This window comes from Petromyzon marinus, chromosome 61 (genome assembly GCF_048934315.1).
Source record: "Petromyzon marinus isolate PM22_M1 ecotype Great Lakes invasive population chromosome 61, UKy_Petmar_22M1.pri1.0, whole genome shotgun sequence".
NCBI lineage: Eukaryota > Metazoa > Chordata > Hyperoartia > Petromyzontiformes > Petromyzontidae > Petromyzon > Petromyzon marinus.
This window is the reverse complement of record NC_133727.1, coordinates 1,788,582-1,806,340: the sequence shown is the minus strand read 5'-3', so window position 1 is coordinate 1,806,340 and position 17,759 is coordinate 1,788,582. Positions and strand designations below refer to the sequence as shown.

The 17,759-nt window shown below is 53.0% G+C and overlaps 2 protein-coding genes across 3 annotated transcripts in view; one reads left to right on the top strand and one right to left on the bottom strand.

The window, feature by feature from the left end:
* Window positions 1-7,937, bottom strand: part of HMGXB3 (HMG-box containing 3) — a 47,222-nt gene extending 39,285 nt beyond the window's left edge. For both annotated transcript variants that reach the window (XM_076053441.1, XM_076053442.1), the window contains exons 1-2: window positions 7,725-7,937; window positions 2,619-2,852 (exon numbers count right to left, since the gene is read on the bottom strand). In XM_076053441.1, coding sequence (XP_075909556.1) covers window positions 2,619-2,821 — 203 coding nt within the window. In that variant the 5' untranslated portion in view covers window positions 2,822-2,852; window positions 7,725-7,937. The remainder of the gene's footprint in view (window positions 1-2,618; window positions 2,853-7,724) is intronic.
* Window positions 7,938-15,388: 7,451 nt separating this feature from the next.
* LOC116955775 (neuronal membrane glycoprotein M6-b-like) overlaps window positions 15,389-17,759 on the top strand; it is a 60,309-nt gene continuing 57,938 nt past the window's right edge. Inside the window, exon 1 of the mRNA XM_032977097.2 lies at window positions 15,389-15,450. Within this exon, the coding sequence (XP_032832988.2) occupies window positions 15,447-15,450 (4 nt within the window). The 5' untranslated portion in view covers window positions 15,389-15,446. The remainder of the gene's footprint in view (window positions 15,451-17,759) is intronic.

The following is a 17,759-nucleotide window of genomic DNA, read 5'->3' as shown; positions in this document are numbered from 1 at the left end:
AACTCCAAATATACAGCAGGCGTCAGGGTCAGGGTTTGAACCCACGACCTCCTGTATACCAGGCGAGGTAGTTAACATCTCACCACGGAGAGAGAGGCACACGCAAACTCCAAATATACAGCAGCAGGCGCCAGGGTCAGGGTTCGAACCCACGACCTCCTGTGTACCAGGCGAGGTAGTTAACATCTCCGAGCCTCTGTGGTCCTTTTTTTGGGGCAAGTGCTGTTAGCGAGTAGCAGCGTCCACTAAGGCCGGCGCTGTGGCACGCGAGCTGGTGGGTGGCCAGCACCGCGCCCAGCCACCTTTGTCTCCCCAGTGGCAATGTTCACACACCCCACCAGGTACTCATTTGAGGCCGAGTCGACCTAGGGGAGGCGCAGGACCGGTTCAGATAACCGTCACCGGTGTTGGCCGTGGGCGGGAATCGAACTCGGGTCGCCGGGTTCGGAGCGCGGCGTAGCGCTAACCGCTACACCACTGAACTCGATATACCGGCCTCCACGCACACAACAACAACAACCGCCATTCACCACTAAGTGGCGGTGACATCACCAAGGTGCTTGTGCCAGGCCAGGTGCACGTTGAGGCAGTCACGTGAAGTGTCGAACGCCCGCTGACAGGAGGTCACGGGGCAGACCCAGCAGGTGCCACGGGTCGACTGACTGAGATGAGTGGCCGATGCACCACACGCACGCACACACATGCACACACACACATGCACGCACACGCACACACAAAGGTCCCCCGTGTAGCCTTCAACAGACTCCCGGGGCAAGTGCTGTTGTCGAGTAGCAGCGCGTGTGAAGGCTGGCAAGCCGCACGGGAGGGGGTAGGTGACCAGCACCTCGCCCAGTCTACTTTGCCTCTCCATCACCAGGTTTCTTAAGACTTCAGCATTCATCACTGAGGCTCACAGAGCCAGACTAAGGCTCCCACAGGGTTCAGTGTTAATCACCGTGGCTCACAGAGCCAGACTCAGGCTCCCACAGGGTTCAGTGTTAATCACCGTGGCTCACAGAGCCAGACTCAGGCTCCCACAGGGTTCAGTGTTAATCACCATGGCTCACAGAGCCAGACTAAGGCTCCCACAGGGTTCAGTGTCAATCAACGTGGCTCACAGAGCCAGACTGAGGCTCCCACAGGGTTCAGTGTTAATCACTGAGACTCAGAGCCAGACTAAGCCTCCCACAGGGTTTCAGTGTTAATCACTGAGACTCAGAGCCAGACTAAGGCTCCCACAGGGTTCAGTGTTAATCACTGAGACTCACAGAGCCAGACTAAGGCTCCCATAGGGTTCAGTGTCAATCACCGTGGCTCACAGAGCCAGACTCAGGCTCCCATAGGGTTCAGTGTCAATCACCGTGGCTCACGGAGCCAGACTGAGGCTCCCACAGGGTTCAGTGTCAATCACCGTGGCTCACAGAGCCAGACTCAGGCTCCCATAGGGTTCAGTGTCAATCACCGTGGCTCACAGAGCCAGACTCAGGCTCCCATAGGGTTCAGTGTCAATCACCGTGGCTCACGGAGCCAGACTGAGGCTCCCACAGGGTTCAGTGTCAATCACCATGGCTCACAGAGCCAGACTAAGGCTCCCACAGGGTTCAGTGTCAATCACCGTGGCTCACAGAGCCAGACCAAGGCTCCCACAGGGTTCAGTGTTAATCACTGAGACTCAGAGCCAGACTAAGGCTCCCACAGGGTTTCAGTGTTAATCACTGAGACTCAGAGCCAGACTAAGGCTCCCACAGGGTTCAGTGTTAATCACTGAGACTCACAGAGCCAGACTAAGGCTCCCATAGGGTTCAGTGTCAATCACCGTGGCTCACAGAGCCAGACTCAGGCTCCCATAGGGTTCAGTGTCAATCACCGTGGCTCACGGAGCCAGACTGAGGCTCCCACAGGGTTCAGTGTCAATCACCGTGGCTCACAGAGCCAGACTCAGGCTCCCATAGGGTTCAGTGTCAATCACCGTGGCTCACAGAGCCAGACTCAGGCTCCCATAGGGTTCAGTGTCAATCACCGTGGCTCACGGAGCCAGACTGAGGCTCCCACAGGGTTCAGTGTTAATCAGAGAGACTCACAGAGCGAGACTAAGGCTCCCACAGGGTTCAGTGTCAATCACCGTGGCTCACAGAGCCAGACTCAGGCTCCCATAGGGTTCAGTGTTAATCACCATGGCTCACAGAGCCAGACTAAGGCTCCCACAGGGTTCAGTGTCAATCAACGTGGCTCACAGAGCCAGACTAAGGCTCCCATAGGGTTCAGTGTCAATCACCGTGGCTCACGGAGCCAGACTGAGGCTCCAACAGGGTTCAGTGTTAATCACCGTGGCTCACAGAGCCAGACTAAGGCTCCCACAGGGTTCAGTGTCAATCACCGTGGCTCACGGAGCCAGACTGAGGCTCCCACAGGGTTCAGTGTTAATCACCATGGCTCACAGAGCCAGACTGAGGCTCCCACAGGGTTCAGTGTCAATCACCGTGGCTCACAGAGCCAGACTCAGGCTCCCACAGGGTTCAGTGTTAATTACCGTGGCTCACAGAGCCAGACTGAGGCTCCCACAGGGTTCAGTGTCAATCACCGTGGCTCACGGAGCCAGACTCAGGCTCCCTCCTCACCGGGGTCTCTTGCCCTTCCTGTCGGGGTCCCCGTGGCCCCGGGGTCGCCGCTTTCTGTGGACCTCCTCCTCCCCCGCCCCCGAGGAAGGGGAGGCCCCGGCGGGGGGGGCGCCCCCCACATCCACCCCACCGGGGGTCTCCGCGTAACCGTGGTAACCGCTCTCCACCTCCTCCGTCACGAAGGTGATGTCGTCCGTCTCCATGGCGACAGCCTCACCGGCGCATGACTCGGTCCTGCGAGGGACGGGGCAAGAAACGTGCAGCTTGGGACTCGACTCGTCGTCATCGTGATCGTCATCATCATCGTCTTCGTCGTCGACGACGAAGACGATGATGATGACGACAAAGACGACAGAGATGACGACGATGACATCGTCGTCATCATCGTCGTCGTCATTGTCGTCGTTGTCGTCATTGTCGTCATCATCGCCGTCATCATCGTCGTCATTGTCGTCATCATCGTCATTGTCTCATTGTTGTCATCATCGTTGTCATCATCGTCGTCGTCATTATTGTCGTCATTGTCGTCGTTGTCGTCATTGTCATCATCATCATCGCCGTCATCATCGTCGTCATTGTCGTCATTGTCGTCATCATCGTCGTCGTCGTCATTGTCGTCATCACTACCGATGAGAATTCACACCGCGCCTCCCATGCAGTAAACGGTGGTGTGATTGGCTGCTGTGAATTTTCGCGGCTGCTCTGAATGTCCACGTGATGATGCCGACCCTCTCCGTTGAGCCGTCGTTTGTCATAGCCGTGGGTGGCTTCTGAAAAAGAGCTACAGGGTGTAGCTCAGTGGGGCCTTGCCTGGTAAAATAAAATATATCGAGTTTAATAGTTTAAATAGTCTGTGGTTGCTCCTGCTGTCGACTCCGAATCCCATCCTCTCTCACTCTCTCGACGAGGGCAGTGATGCGGTGGTTACGAGCCGACATCCTCATCAATGACGGTGGGACGAGTGCCTTGCGAGAGAGGCATTCCTGTTTTCACCAAACTAACATTATCCACAACAGAGGGTTTAAAAAGAAAAACCATCTGGGCTAGATCGCGCGAGTAATACTCCGTCGTTGAGCCCGCCACCACCCTATATGGCCAATTGGGAAAGGTTCGTCACGTGAACAAAATGTGCCAGCCGCTGACCAGCTCGGCGCCGCCAGTCTGGTGCGGAGTTAACCCACAACGACATTTACATTCACAGAGTCGCTGGGAATTACAACCGGCATCATCAGGCGGCAGGTGAAATGTGTCTCACCAGCAGGCCCTGCCTGCTGCTGACACGCAGCAGTAGGCAGACCCTGCCTGCTGGTGACACGCAGCAGTAGGCAGACCCTGCCTGCTGGTGACATGCAGCAGTAGGCAGACCCTGCCTGCTGCTGACACGCAGCAGTAGAAACCCTGCCTGCTGGTGAGACACAGCAGTAGACAGACACTGCCTGCTGGTGACACGCAGCAGTAGACAGACACTGCCTGCTGGTGACACGCAGCAGTAGACAAACACTGCCTGCTGATGACACGCAGCAGTAGGCAGACCCTGTCTACTGCTGACACGCAGCAGTAGACAGACCCTGCCTGCTGGTGACACGCAGCAGGTAGACCCTACCTGCTGGTGACACGCAGCAGTAGAAACCCTGCCTGCTGCTGACACGCAGCAGTAGACAGACCCTGCCTGCTGGTGACACGCAGCAGTAGACAGACCCTGCCTGCTGGTGACATGCAGCAGTAGAAACCCTGCCTGCTGCTGACACGCAGCAGTAGACAGACCCTGCCTGCTGCTGACACGCAGCAGTAGACAGACCCTGCCTGCTGCTGACACGCAGCAGTAGACAGACCCTGCCTGCTGGTGACACGCAGCAGTAGACAGACCCTGCCTGCTGCTGACACGCAGCAGTAGACAGACCCTACCTGCTGGTGACACGCAGCAGTAGACAGACCCTGCCTGCTGGTGACACGCAGCAGTAGGCAGACCCTGCCTGCTGGTGACACGCAGCAGTAGAAACCCTGCCTGCTGGTGACACGCAGCAGTAGAAACCCTGCCTGCTGGTGACACGCAGCAGTAGGCAGACCCTGCCTGCTGGTGACACGCAGCAGTAGGCAGACCCTGCCTGCTGATGACACGCAGCAGTAGGCAGACCCTGCCTGCTGATGACACGCAGCAGTAGAAACCCTGCCTGCTGCTGACACGCAGCAGTAGGCAGACCCTGCCTGCTGGTGACACGCAGCAGTAGAGACCCTGCCTGCTGCTGACACGCAGCAGTAGGCAGACCCTGCCTGATGGTGACACGCAGCAGTAGACAGACCCTGCCTACTGGTGACACACAGCAGTAGACAGAGCCTGTCTACTGCTGCTGGTCTACTGCTGACACGCAGCAGTGGATCGAGCCTGTCTACTGCTGACACGCAGCAGTAGACAGAGCCTGCCTGCTGCCGACACGCAGCAGTAGACAGACTCTGCCTGCTGGTGACACGCAGCAGTAGGCAGACCCTGCCTGCTGGTGACACGCAGCAGTAGACAGACCCTGCCTGCTGCTGACACGCAGCAGTAGAAACCCTGCCTGCTGGTGAGACACAGCAGTAGACAGACACTGCCTGCTGGTGACACGCAGCAGTAGACAGACCCTGCCTGCTGGTAACACGCAGCAGTAGACAGACCCTGCCTGCTGGTGACACGCAGCAGTAGAAACACTGCCTGCTGGTGACATGCAGCAGTAGAAACCCTGCCTGCTGGTGACATGCAGCAGTAGAAACCCTGCCTACTGGTAACACGCAGCAGTAGACAGACCCTGCCTGCTGGTAACACGCAGCAGTAGACAGACCCTGCCTGCTGCTGACACGTAGCAGTAGACAGACCCTGCCTGCTGGTGACACGCAGCAGTAGACAGACCCTGCCTGCTGATGACACGCAGCAGTAGGCAGACCCTGCCTGCAGCTGACACGCAGCAGTAGGCAGACCCTGCCTGCTGGTAACACGCAGCAGTAGGCAGACCCTGCCTGCTGGTGACACGCAGCAGTAGAGACCCTGCCTGCTGGTGACACGCAGCAGTAGACAGACTCTGCCTGCTGGTAACACGCAGCAGTAGACAGACCCTGCCTGCTGCTGACACGCAGCAGTAGACAGACCCTGCCTGCTGGTGACACGCAACAGTAGACAGACCCTGCCTGCTGCTTACACGCAACAGTAGACAGACCCTGCCTGCTGGTGACACGCAGCAGTAGACAGACCCTGCCTGCTGGTGACACGCAACAGTAGACAGACCCTGCCTGCTGCTGACACGCAGCACTAGGCAGACCCTGCCTGCTGGTAACACGCAGCAGTAGACAGACCCTGCCTGCTGGTGACACGCAGCAGTAGACAGACCCTGCCTGCTGCTGACACGCAGCACTAGGCAGACCCTGCCTGCTGGTAACACGCAGCAGTAGGCAGACCCTGCCTGCTGGTGACACGCAGCAGTAGAGACCCTGCCTGCTGGTGACACGCAGCAGTAGACAGACCCTGCCTGCTGCTTACACGCAGCAGTAGACAGACCCTGCCTGCTGCCGACACGCAGCAGTAGACAGAGCCTGTCTACTGCTGCTGGTCTACTGCTGACACGCAGCAGTGGATCGAGCCTGTCTACTGCTGACACGCAGCAGTAGACAGACCCTGCCTGATGGCGACACGCAGCAGTAGACAGACCCTGCCTACTGGTGACACGCAGCAGTAGACAGAGCCTGTCTACTGCTGCTGGTCTACTGCTGACACGTAGCAGTGGATCGAGCCTGTCTACTGCTGACACGCAGCAGTAGACAGAGCCTGCCTGCTGCCGACACGCAGCAGTAGACAGACTCTGCCTGCTGGTGACACGCAGCAGTAGGCAGACCCAGCCTGCTGGTGACACGCAGCAGTAGAAACACTGCCTGCTGGTGACATGCAGCAGTAGAAACCCTGCCTGCTGGTGACATGCAGCAGTAGAAACCCTGCCTACTGGTAACACGCAGCAGTAGACAGACCCTGCCTGCTGCTGACACGCAGCAGTAGACAGACCCTGCCTGCTGGTGACACGCAGCAGTAGACAGACCCTGCCTGCTGCTGACACGCAGCAGTAGGCAGACCCTGCCTGCTGATGACACGCAGCAGTAGACAGACCCTGCCTGCTGGTAACACGCAGCAGTAGACAGACCCTGCCTGCTGCTGACACGCAGCAGTAGACAGACCCTGCCTGCTGGTGACACGCAGCAGTAGACAGACCCTGCCTGCTGGTGACACGCAGCAGTAGACAGACCCTGCCTGCTGGTGACACGCAGCAGTAGACAGACCCTGCCTGCTGCTGACACGCAGCACTAGGCAGACCCTGCCTGCTGCTGACACGCAGCAGTAGACAGACCCTGCCTGCTGGTGACACGCAGCAGTAGACAGACCCTGCCTGCTGGTGACACGCAGCAGTAGACAGACCCTGCCTGCTGCTGACACGCAGCAGTAGGCAGACACTGCCTGCTGCTGACACGCAGCACTAGGCAGACCCTGCCTGCTGATGACACGCAGCACTAGGCAGACACTGCCTGCTGCTTACACGCAGCAGTAGACAGACCCTGCCTGCTGCCGACACGCAGCAGTAGACAGACCCTGCCTGCTGGTGACACGCAGCAGTAGACAGACCCTGCCTGCTGGTAACACGCAGCAGTAGGCAGACCCTGCCTGCTGGTGACACGCAGCAGTAGAGACCCTGCCTGCTGGTGACACGCAGCAGTAGACAGACCCTGCCTGCTGCTTACACGCAGCAGTAGACAGACCCCGCCTGCTGCCGACACGCAGCAGTAGACAGACACTGCCTGCTGCTTACACGCAGCAGTAGACAGACCCTGCCTGCTGCCGACACGCAGCAGTAGACAGACCCTGCCTGCCGACACGCAGCAGTAGACAGAGCCTGTCTACTGCTGCTGGTCTACTGCTGCCACGCAGCAGTGGATCGAGCCTGCCTGCTGCCGACACGCAGCAGTGGATCGAGCCTGCCCGCTCCAGGATTCACACATGGCCGGTGACGTCACCGCGGCCGGTGGTGGGGGCTCTGAGCCAATGGGCGCTCGCCTTACTCAACACAGGCCGCGAACGCCGCGTCTCGCCGTTACCGCGACGGAGCCGAGGACGTCCTGCGGAGTTGGTGCGAAGGGTGTGGGGTGGGGAGGTCGCTCGTCCACCCGAGCGGGCGAGCGAGAGGCGGCGGCGGCGGCTGCGAGCGACGCCGTCGACCCCCCCGACAGCGTCGCTGGGCGTTCCTCCTAAGCCCGCAAGCGGCCGCTTACAAAATCCCAATGCGGATAAGCGGAGGCGGCGGTGGTGGGTGGGGGGGGGGGTGCAATGCCGAGCTCTCATTGGGCAACGCGCGGGGGAACACGTGACCGCGGACCAATGGCCGGCGGCGAGCCTGGACGTTTGTGGGGTGGGAGGGGCAGGTCGAGTTATTTTCAGTTTTAAGTTTTATTTATTTTAGTGTAGCCCTGTGAGCCAACCACAACAACAACAAAAACACGAACAAGAAAGACATCTTCTTTGGTTCTTTCGGTAAAGTCGCCACGTAGAATAAGATTAAAATAATAAATTGATAAAATATAATAACACAATAATATTCTCACGACGTTTCGGCTCACAACACAAGCGGCCTTCATCAGGTGAAGGGGACGAGACTGTCTGGAGGACAGCGCTGGAGTGAAAAAGCCACGCTCAGATCGCGACCTTTAAGCTGTGTGAGAAGAAACAAAGCGCCCTCAACTTTAGCAAAGAAAGACATCTTAAAGTGACTAGTTCATAGTTCATTTATTTTGGTATAGCCCTGTGAGCCATTCGGCTCTTGAATCGGGTGCAACCACAACAAACAAAAAAACAAAAACATGAACAAGAAAACATCTTAAAGTGATTATGTGACTGTGCAAACAGAAAATCCAGGAAAAAAACATCAAAATATTCCTGAAATAGCACCGTACACCAACGCTGTGTGCAAAAATCCCAGTGGGATGCAAGTCAAAATAACAACAACAACCACAAGACAACTAAGATTAAGGCCATCAGTCAACTCCGTACTACAATAAACAAAAACATGGCCAAAACAAACAAAAAATTTCGAAATCAAAATAAAAGCCATAAATCCAATGTAACAGTGATCATAGGGACTGTGACCGAATTTTTTACAATAAATTACATAAATAAATTATAACACCAAAATCTAGAGCCATATTTTAGGCCACTGAATAGCAGTGGCAGCTAGGGTTGTACAACTCCTCTAGAGCAGTTTTGAGTGAAGATCTTATAGGTAGTGATTCAAGTTGCAGTTTATTGGCAATAGCATTCCAGACCCTTAGGGGCATCATTGTGCAAACAGAAAATCCATGAAAAAAAACCACAGCAAAAATATTCCTGAAAAAAGCACCGTACACCAACGCTGTGTGCAAAAAAAACTAAACAAAAAGAGCGCTTTGTAGCTCATCGGATTCCTCAAGTTTCAAGTTTCATTTATTAGGTATATCCCTGTGAGCCATGCGGCTCTTAAGTCGGGTGCAACCGCAACAAACAAAATTTGAACACAGAACATCTTAAAGCGACGACGCACAACAGAAACATTCTGGAATAAACCAGCAAAATAATATTCCACACACGAAAAAAACACTTATTAAAACGCTGTGTGCAAAAATGGCAATGTGGTGCAAGCCAACAACAACAACCATAAGACAATTTAGATTTACCATATGTTTTCGAATCACCAAAATAAAGCTATAAAAACAATGTAACAACAGTAATCATAGGAACTGTGATTTTAAAATGTAACAATAAACTATATACATGACACGTACGACAAAACCTGCAGCCATAGCTTGTAGCAGGACAATTCCAGTGTATGATGTGTGAGTGAGTCAGCAGCAGCGTGAGTGAGTGTATGATTTCATTTAAAGCTTTTGTGACTGAAGGTATTCATATTCTTGGTTCTTTCGGTAAAGTCACCACGTAGAAGGGAAACAATAACATGATAAAAATATAAAACAATAAAATTCTCACGACGTTTCGACTGCAACACAAGCAATCATCGTCAGGTGTGAAAACCACAGCAAGAATTTTTTTTTAAAAAGTGGCGTTTTTTTAACGTTAGCACCACGGAGAGCGATTTGGCAGTTGTTCAGATGGACGAGTCCATCTATGTTCGGAAAAGAGACAATTTCAACCGAGAAGATGGATTCTGGCTTAGCAATCATTGGAAGGATTTGATAAACCATTTCGGGTCTTAATTGATTGTTCACGCTTACGGTGGCTTTCAGATCGCATCCATTATTTTCGTCTCCCCCCTCCTCTTTTCCGACCATAGTGGACTCGTCCATCTGAATAACTGCCAAATCGCTCTCCGTGGCGCTAGCGTTAAAAAAACACCCGCCACTTTTTTCAAATTTTCTTGCTGTGGTTTTCACACCTGATGATGATTGCTTGCGTTGCAGTCGAAACGTCGTGATAATTTTATTGTTTTATATTTTTATTATTTTATTGTTTCCCTTCTACGTGACTTTACCGAAAGAACCAAGAATATGAGTGTATGATGTGCGAGTCAGCGCACGATGTGTTAGTCAGCGCAGTGTAAATAAATATTTCACAGATTTTTTGAGGGGGGGGGTTGTTTTTTTTATTAAGGACCGGTGGAGGGCAACGTGAAAAGGAGGCCTACAGCGGGCTTACGTCATTTGTTTTGTTTTCACACAAATGTAAAAAAAACGCGCGTGACGTCACCCCCAAGTCGTCCCCGCCCACCTCGGCGGCCATCTTGGTAAGGGAGGGGGATTATTTCTCGCACGTGGTCGATTTGCGGAGCGGTGGACGCAAGGGGCGAGCTGGCTTCGACTCCCGCTCGCGGCCACCGACAAATCGGTGACGGCCGCCGGTCGCCGGTCACGGACGCGCCTCGAGTGAGCGCGCGGCACGGCGCGTGGGTAAACGCCCGTCCGCTGGGGAGACAAAGGCGGCCCGGAGCGTGGTGTTGGGCACACCCACACCCACCCACCCCGCTCGTCGCGCGCCACAAGTTGCCCCGGCCTTCTTTAGGTGCTGCGCTACTCACGAGCACTTGGCCCCATCAGCCTGTGGAGGCTACACGGGGGATCTTTGTTTAGGGGGGGTGAGATTTGGTTTGACATCACCACCTGATGATGACGTCACGAACCAGAGGGCGTGGCCCCTGACCAAGATGGCGGATCGCTCCCCGGCAGATTTTAATTAAAATGTTTATTCTTTAAGGGGCCGTCCATAAATGACGTCACGCACCTGGAGGGGGGGGGGGGGTCAGACATTTGTGACGATGTGTGACGATGGGGGGGGGGGGGTTTGAGCAATGTGACGTCACATCAAAATGCGCAACTTTAAATAAATATAGACAACACGTTCTACTTAATTAAATAGACTTTTTTAATAAATGTTTTCTCCTACAACATCAGAGTGCAGCGCCACATTAAATACGCACTACAATGACAATAGTTTAAAGCGATTTGAAGCATGTTTTATATTTGGGGGGGGAGGGCAGAGCTTTGTGACGTCATATTTGAAGGGGGGTCTGACTTTTTGTGACCCCGTGTGACGAGGGGGGGGGACAAAAATCGTCCAAAATCGCGTGACGTCATTTATGGACGGGCTCCTAAAGCGAATGCCGTTAAAAGTTTAAATATTTCGACTTAAAGCTTTCGTGACTGCAGGGATTCATATTCTTGGTTCTTTGGGTAAAGACTGTACCGAAAGACTTTACCGAAAGAACCAAGAATAATTTAAATATTGCCGGAGTGGCAGGGAATATAAATATACATACAGTAGACATATCCCGGATAGCGGAGCCGTCATCCCAGACGGTTTGCCCCGCATTCGTGTACAGGGAAATTGAGTTTTCAGGTCCACACGGCGTACAGCCGTTTCAATACGGGCATTGAAATAAAATGAAGTCTCTTTGTGTTTCTCCCTTGTGATGAGACTTTGTGGGATGAACGTCGAGATTTATTAGAGGCACGGGGTGACCAATAAGGTCTGACTTGGTCTGATAAGGTCGGGCACTGATCAGGGGCCGTCCATAAATGACGTCACGCGATTTTGGACGATTTTTGACCCCCCCCCCCCCTCGTCACACGGCGTCACAAAAAGTCAGACCCCCCTCCTCAAATATGACGTCACAAAGCTCTGCCCCCTCCCCCCCCCAAAAAATAAAACATGCTTCAAATCGCTTTAAACTATTGTCATTGTAGTGCATATTTAATGTGGCGCTGGACTCTGATGTTGTAGGAGAAAACAATTCTTAAAAAGTTTATTTAATTAAGTAGAACGTCTTGTCTATATTTAAAGTTGCGCATTTTGATGTGACGTCACATTTCTTAACCCCCCCCCCTTCGTCACACATCGTCACAAATGTCTGACCCCCCCCCCAGGTGCATGACGTCATTTATGGACGGCCCCTAAGCGGTTGACAGGCGTACAATCATCACCCACCCCCTTACTGGCAGTAGACCGATGCCTCCATCATGCAGGGGGCCGGGTGCTGTGACTCGCCATGTGTCGCACAGGGGCAGCTGCCGCTGGGGGTGCCCCCTAAGCTAGACCACACAGCAGCAAGCATCGCCCCCTCCCCCCTTAGAGATGCCCGCTTGCACGGCCGAGTGCTGAGTTACCAAATACGCACAGGGACAGCTGCCACTGGGGGTACCCCCTAAGCTAGACCACACAGCAGCAAGCATCGCCCCCCCCGCCCTACTGGCAGTAGACCGATGCCCGCATCATGCAGGGACAGTGCTGAGTCACCATGTACCCCACAGGTACAGCTGCCACTGGGGGTGCCCTTCTAGTTCGTTGAGATTCCTATGCAACCCAAATGATCTCCCCCAGCCATCGGAGCTCGAATAGCCGCGTATCAGTGCCATGCATGACACCCAAATCTCTCCACACATTGGTCAAACAGGCTGTGGCCCTACCAAATGAGCATGATGTATGAGGCGACGTTTCGAGAAAAGGCCCTTCTTTATAGCTCATAAATGCGCCTTACAGTGAGGGAAAAAAGTATTTGATCCCCTGCTGATTTTGTACGTTTGCCCACTGACAAAGAAATGATCAGTCTATAATTTTAATGGTAGGTTTATTTGAACAGTGAGAGACAGAATAACAACAAAAAATCCAGAAAAACGCATGTCAAAAATGTTATAAATTGATTTGCATTTTAATGAGGGAAATAAGTATTTGACCCCCTCTCAATCAGGAAGATTTCTGGCTCCCAGGTGTATTTTATACAGGTAACGAGCTGAGATTAGGAGCACACTCTTAAAGGGAGTGCTCCTAATCTCAGCTTGTTACCTGTATAAAAGACACCTGTCCACAGAAGCAATTGATCAGATTCCAAACTCTTCACCATGGCCAAGACCATAGAGCTCTCCAGGGATATCAGGGACAAGATTGTAGATCTACACAAGGCTGGAATGGACTACAAGACCATTGCCAAGCAGCTTGGTGAGAAGGTGACAACAGTTGGTGCGATTATTCGCAAATGGAAGAAACACAAAAGAACTGTCAATCTCCCTCGGCCTGGGGCTCCATGCAAGATCTCACCTCGTGGAGTTGCAATGATCATGAGAACGGTGAGGAATCAGCACAGAACTACACGGGATGATCTTGTCAATGATCTCAAGGCAGCTGGGACCATAGTCACCAAGAAAACAATTGGTAACACACCACGCCATGAAGGACTGAAATCTTGCAGCGCCTGCAATGTCCCCCTGCTCAAGAAAGCACATATAGATACCCGTCTGAAGTTTGCCAATGAACATCTGAATGATTCAGAGGACAACTGGGTGAAAGTGTTGTGGTCAGATTAGACCAAAATGGAGCCCTTTGGCATCAACTCAACTCGCCGTGTTTGGAGGAGGAATGCTGCCTATGATCCCAAGAACACCATCCCCACCGTCAAACATGGAGGTGGAAACATTATGCTTTGGGGGTGTTTTTCTGTAAAGGGGACAGGACAACTTCACCGCATCAAAGGGACGATGGACAGAGCCATGTACCGTCAAATCTTGGGTGAGAACCTCCTTCCCTCAGCCAGGGCATTGAAAATGGGTCGTGGATGGGTATTCCAGCATGACAATGACCCAAAACACACGGCCAAGGCAACAAAGAAGTGGCTCAATAAGAAGCACATTAAGGTCCTGGAGTGGCCTAGCCAGTCTCCAGACCTTAATCCCATAGCAAATCTGTGGAGGGACCTGAAGGTTCGAGTTGCCAAACGTCAGCCTCGAAACCTTAATGACTTGGAGAAGATCTGCAAAGAGGAGTGGGACAAAATCCCTCCTGAGATGTGTGCAAACCTGGTGGCCAACTACAAGAAACGTCTGACCTCTGTGATTGCCAACAAGGGTTTTGCCACCAAGTACTAAGTCATGTTTTGCAGAGGGGTCAAATACTTATTTCCCTCGTTAAAATGCAAATCAATGTATAACATTTTTGACATGCGCTTTTCTGGATTTTTGTTGTTATTCTGTCTCTTACTGTTCAAATAAACCTACGATTAAAATTATAGACTGATCATATTTTGTCAGTGGGCAAACGTACAAAATCAACAGGGGATCAAATACTCTTTTCCCTCACTGTATCTGTTTGTGTGCAGCCATTGCCAAACACATTCATTCACAAGACGGACTTTGCTTTGGATGATAAGACGCATCCGGAGAGTAAGACGCAGTGATTGTTGTTATTGTGATTGTTGTTGTGATTGTTGTTGTGATTATTGTTGTTATTGTGATTGTTGTGATTGCTGTTGTGATTATTGTTGTTCTGATTGTTGTTGTGATTGCTGTTGTGATTGTTGTTGTTGTGATTGTTGTTGTGATTGCTGTTGTGATTATTGTTGTTGTTGTGATTGCTGTTGTGATTATTGTTGTTATTGTGATTGTTGTTGTGATTGCTGTTGTTATTGTTGTTGTTTTTGTGATTGTTATTGTGATTGCTGTTGTAATTATTGTTGTTGTGATTGTTGTTGTGATTGCTGTTGTGATTGTTGTTGTGATTGTTGTTGCAGTACAGTGTTAATTAGGGACACCAGGCATTAGCTGCTGCCACCCTCAGACTCTAAGCTCAGCTCTTCCCTCGCCTCCTAAGCCCCCCCCCCCCCTGATCCCCCTCGAACCCCCACCCCCTCCTCGCACTCACGGCCCCTGCGAGAGATCATCACGGGCTCCTGAGTGAGGTCAGTGGTCTCCTGAGAGAGGTCAGGGTCCGTTGAGTGAGGTCACAGCCTCCGAGTGGGGTGACGACACCCGGAGGTCAGCGTCTCCTGAGTGAGGTCAAGTCCCCCTGAGTGAGGTAAAAGGTCAGGGGCACCTGAGTGAGGTCACGGTGCCCCCCGAGAGAGGTCAGCGTCCCCTGAGTGAGGTCACGGTCACATCCCCCTGAGTGAGGTAAATGGTCCCCTGAGTGAGGTCACGACCCCCTGAGGTCAGCATACCCAGATTGAGGTCACGTCCCTCTGAGTGAGGTAAATGGTCTCCTGAGAGAGGTCAGGGCCCCCCGAGAGAGGTCACGTCCCCCTGAGTGAGGTAAATGGTCTCCTGAGAGAGGTCAGGGCCCCCCGAGAGAGGTCACGTCCCCCTGAATGAGGTCACGTCCCCCTGAGTGAGGTCGAGGTGGGGGTGGGGTATGACCGTGGACAGGGCGGCTCCTAGCAGGCTTAAGGAGAGCCCCCCCCCACCTCTCAGGGGGCTAAGGGGGACCCCTCCCACCCCTAATCTGATCCCCTTGAGCTGCTGCTGCTGCTACTGAACGCGTCTCCTCCTCGATCCCGCTCCTCACCTTCTCCTACCATGGGTACGAGACTTGTGAGACACACACACTCACCAACACGCTCACCAACACGCTCACCAACACGCTCACCAACACGCTCACCAACACGCTCACCAACACGCTCACCAACACGCTCACCAACACGCTCACCAACACGCTCACCAACACACTCACCAACACGCTCACCAACACACCAACACGCTCACCAACACGCTCACCAACTCACCAACACACTCACCAACACACTCACCAACACGCTCACCAACACGCTCACCAACACACCAACACGCTCACCAACACGCTCACCAACTCACCAACACGCTCACCAACACGCTCACTAGCACGCTCACCCTCACCACAAAGACAAAGATCCCCCGTGCAGCCTCAACGGACTGCTGGGGCAAAGTGCTGTTAGCGAGTAGCACCTGTGAAGGTCGGCACCACGAGCGGGTGGGTGGTCAGCACCTCATTTAAGGCTGAGTCGACCTAGGGGAGGCCCGGACCGGTTCAGATAATCGTCACTGGTGTTGGCCGTGAGCGGGAATCGAATTCGGATCGTCAGGTTCATAGCACAGCGTAGCGCTAACCGCTACACTACCGCTCCCCACAGACACACATACACACACACACACAGACAGACACACACACAGACACACACAGACACACACACAGACACACACAAACACACACACAGAAACACATACACACAGACACACAGACACACACACAGACACACACACAGACACACACAACCACACACACAGACACACACAGATACACACACAGACACACACACAGACACACACAGATACACACACACAGACACACACACAGACACGCGCGCGGCCATCCAGCAGTGGAGAGAGGTGGTGGTGACGCTTTGTGACGACCGTGATGATGGTTGTTGTTGGTGGTGATGATTGTTGTGGTCTTGACAGCTGTGTTGATAGCGGTTGTGACGGTGATGGTGGACACTGAATGTGGTGAAAAGTCGTTGTTGCTGGTGATGATCGGAGTGGTAATAGGGGTGGTGGTGATGATGATAGTGGTGGTGGTGATGATGATAGCGGTGATGGTAGTGGTGATATTGATAGTGGTGGTTATGGTGATGGTGATGAGAGTGTTGATAATTAGTGGTGGTGATGATGGTAGTGGCGATGGTGATGATAGTGGTGATGATGGTAGTGATGGTGGTGGTGGTGGCGATGATGGTAGTGGTGATACTAGTCGTGATGATGGTGGTAACGGTGATGGTGGTGATGATGATGGTAGTGGTGGTAAGAATAGGAGTGATGATGGTGGTGGTGGTGGTGGTGATGATGATGGTAGTGGTGATACTAGTCGTGATGATGGTGGTAACGGTGATGGTGGTGATGATGATGGTAGTGGTGGTAGCGATATCTGAACTGAACCTTTTCCTGGGCCCCCTCCAAGCCGACTCAGCTTTATTACGAGTAACCTACCCACCTGTTTGCGGTGTGTAAACATCGCCACTGGGGAGACAAAGGCGGCCGGGCGTGGTGTTGACCAAGACCCGTGCACCGTGCCGGCCTTCATAGGTGCTCGCCAACAGCACTTGTCCCACCAGGCTGTGTGGGCTACACGGGGGACCTGTGTCTATGTTTGTAGCTATGTTGTTGGTGTATTTATATGTTGATGGTGTTGTGTTGATGTGGTGATTGTGGCGGTGATGTAAGCCGTGTGTGTATGTGAGAAGGGTGATGTGGTGTTGATGTGATGATGTTGGTGATGATTTAGCCATGTGCGTGTGAGCAGGGTGGTGTTGATGTTGATGTGGTGATGGCAGTGGTGATGATTTAGCCGTGTGTGTGCGGCGTGATGCTGATGTGGTGGTGATGGTGGTGATGATGTCGGCGTGTGCGTGAGCGGGGTGATGTCGTGTTGATGTGGTGATGATGGTGGTGGTGATGTCGGCGTGTGTGTGAGCGGGGTGGTGTTGTGTTGATGTGGTGATGATGGTGGTGGTGATGTAGGTGTGTGTGTGAGCGGGGTGATGTTGTGTTGATGTGGTGGTGATGGTGGTGGTGATGTAGGCGTGTGTGTGAGCGGGGTGGTGTTGTGTTGATGTGGTGATGATGATGGTGGTGATGTAGACGTGTCTGTGAGCGGGGTGGTGTTGTGTTGATGTTGTGATGATGATGGTGGTGATGTCGGCGTGTGTGTGAGCGGGGTGATGTTGTGTTGATGTGGTGATGATGGTGGTGGTGATGTAGGTGTGTGTGTGAGCGGGGTGATGTTGTGTTGATGTGGTGGTGATGGTGGTGATGATGTAGGTGTGTGTGTGAGCGGGGTGATGTTGTGTTGATGTGGTG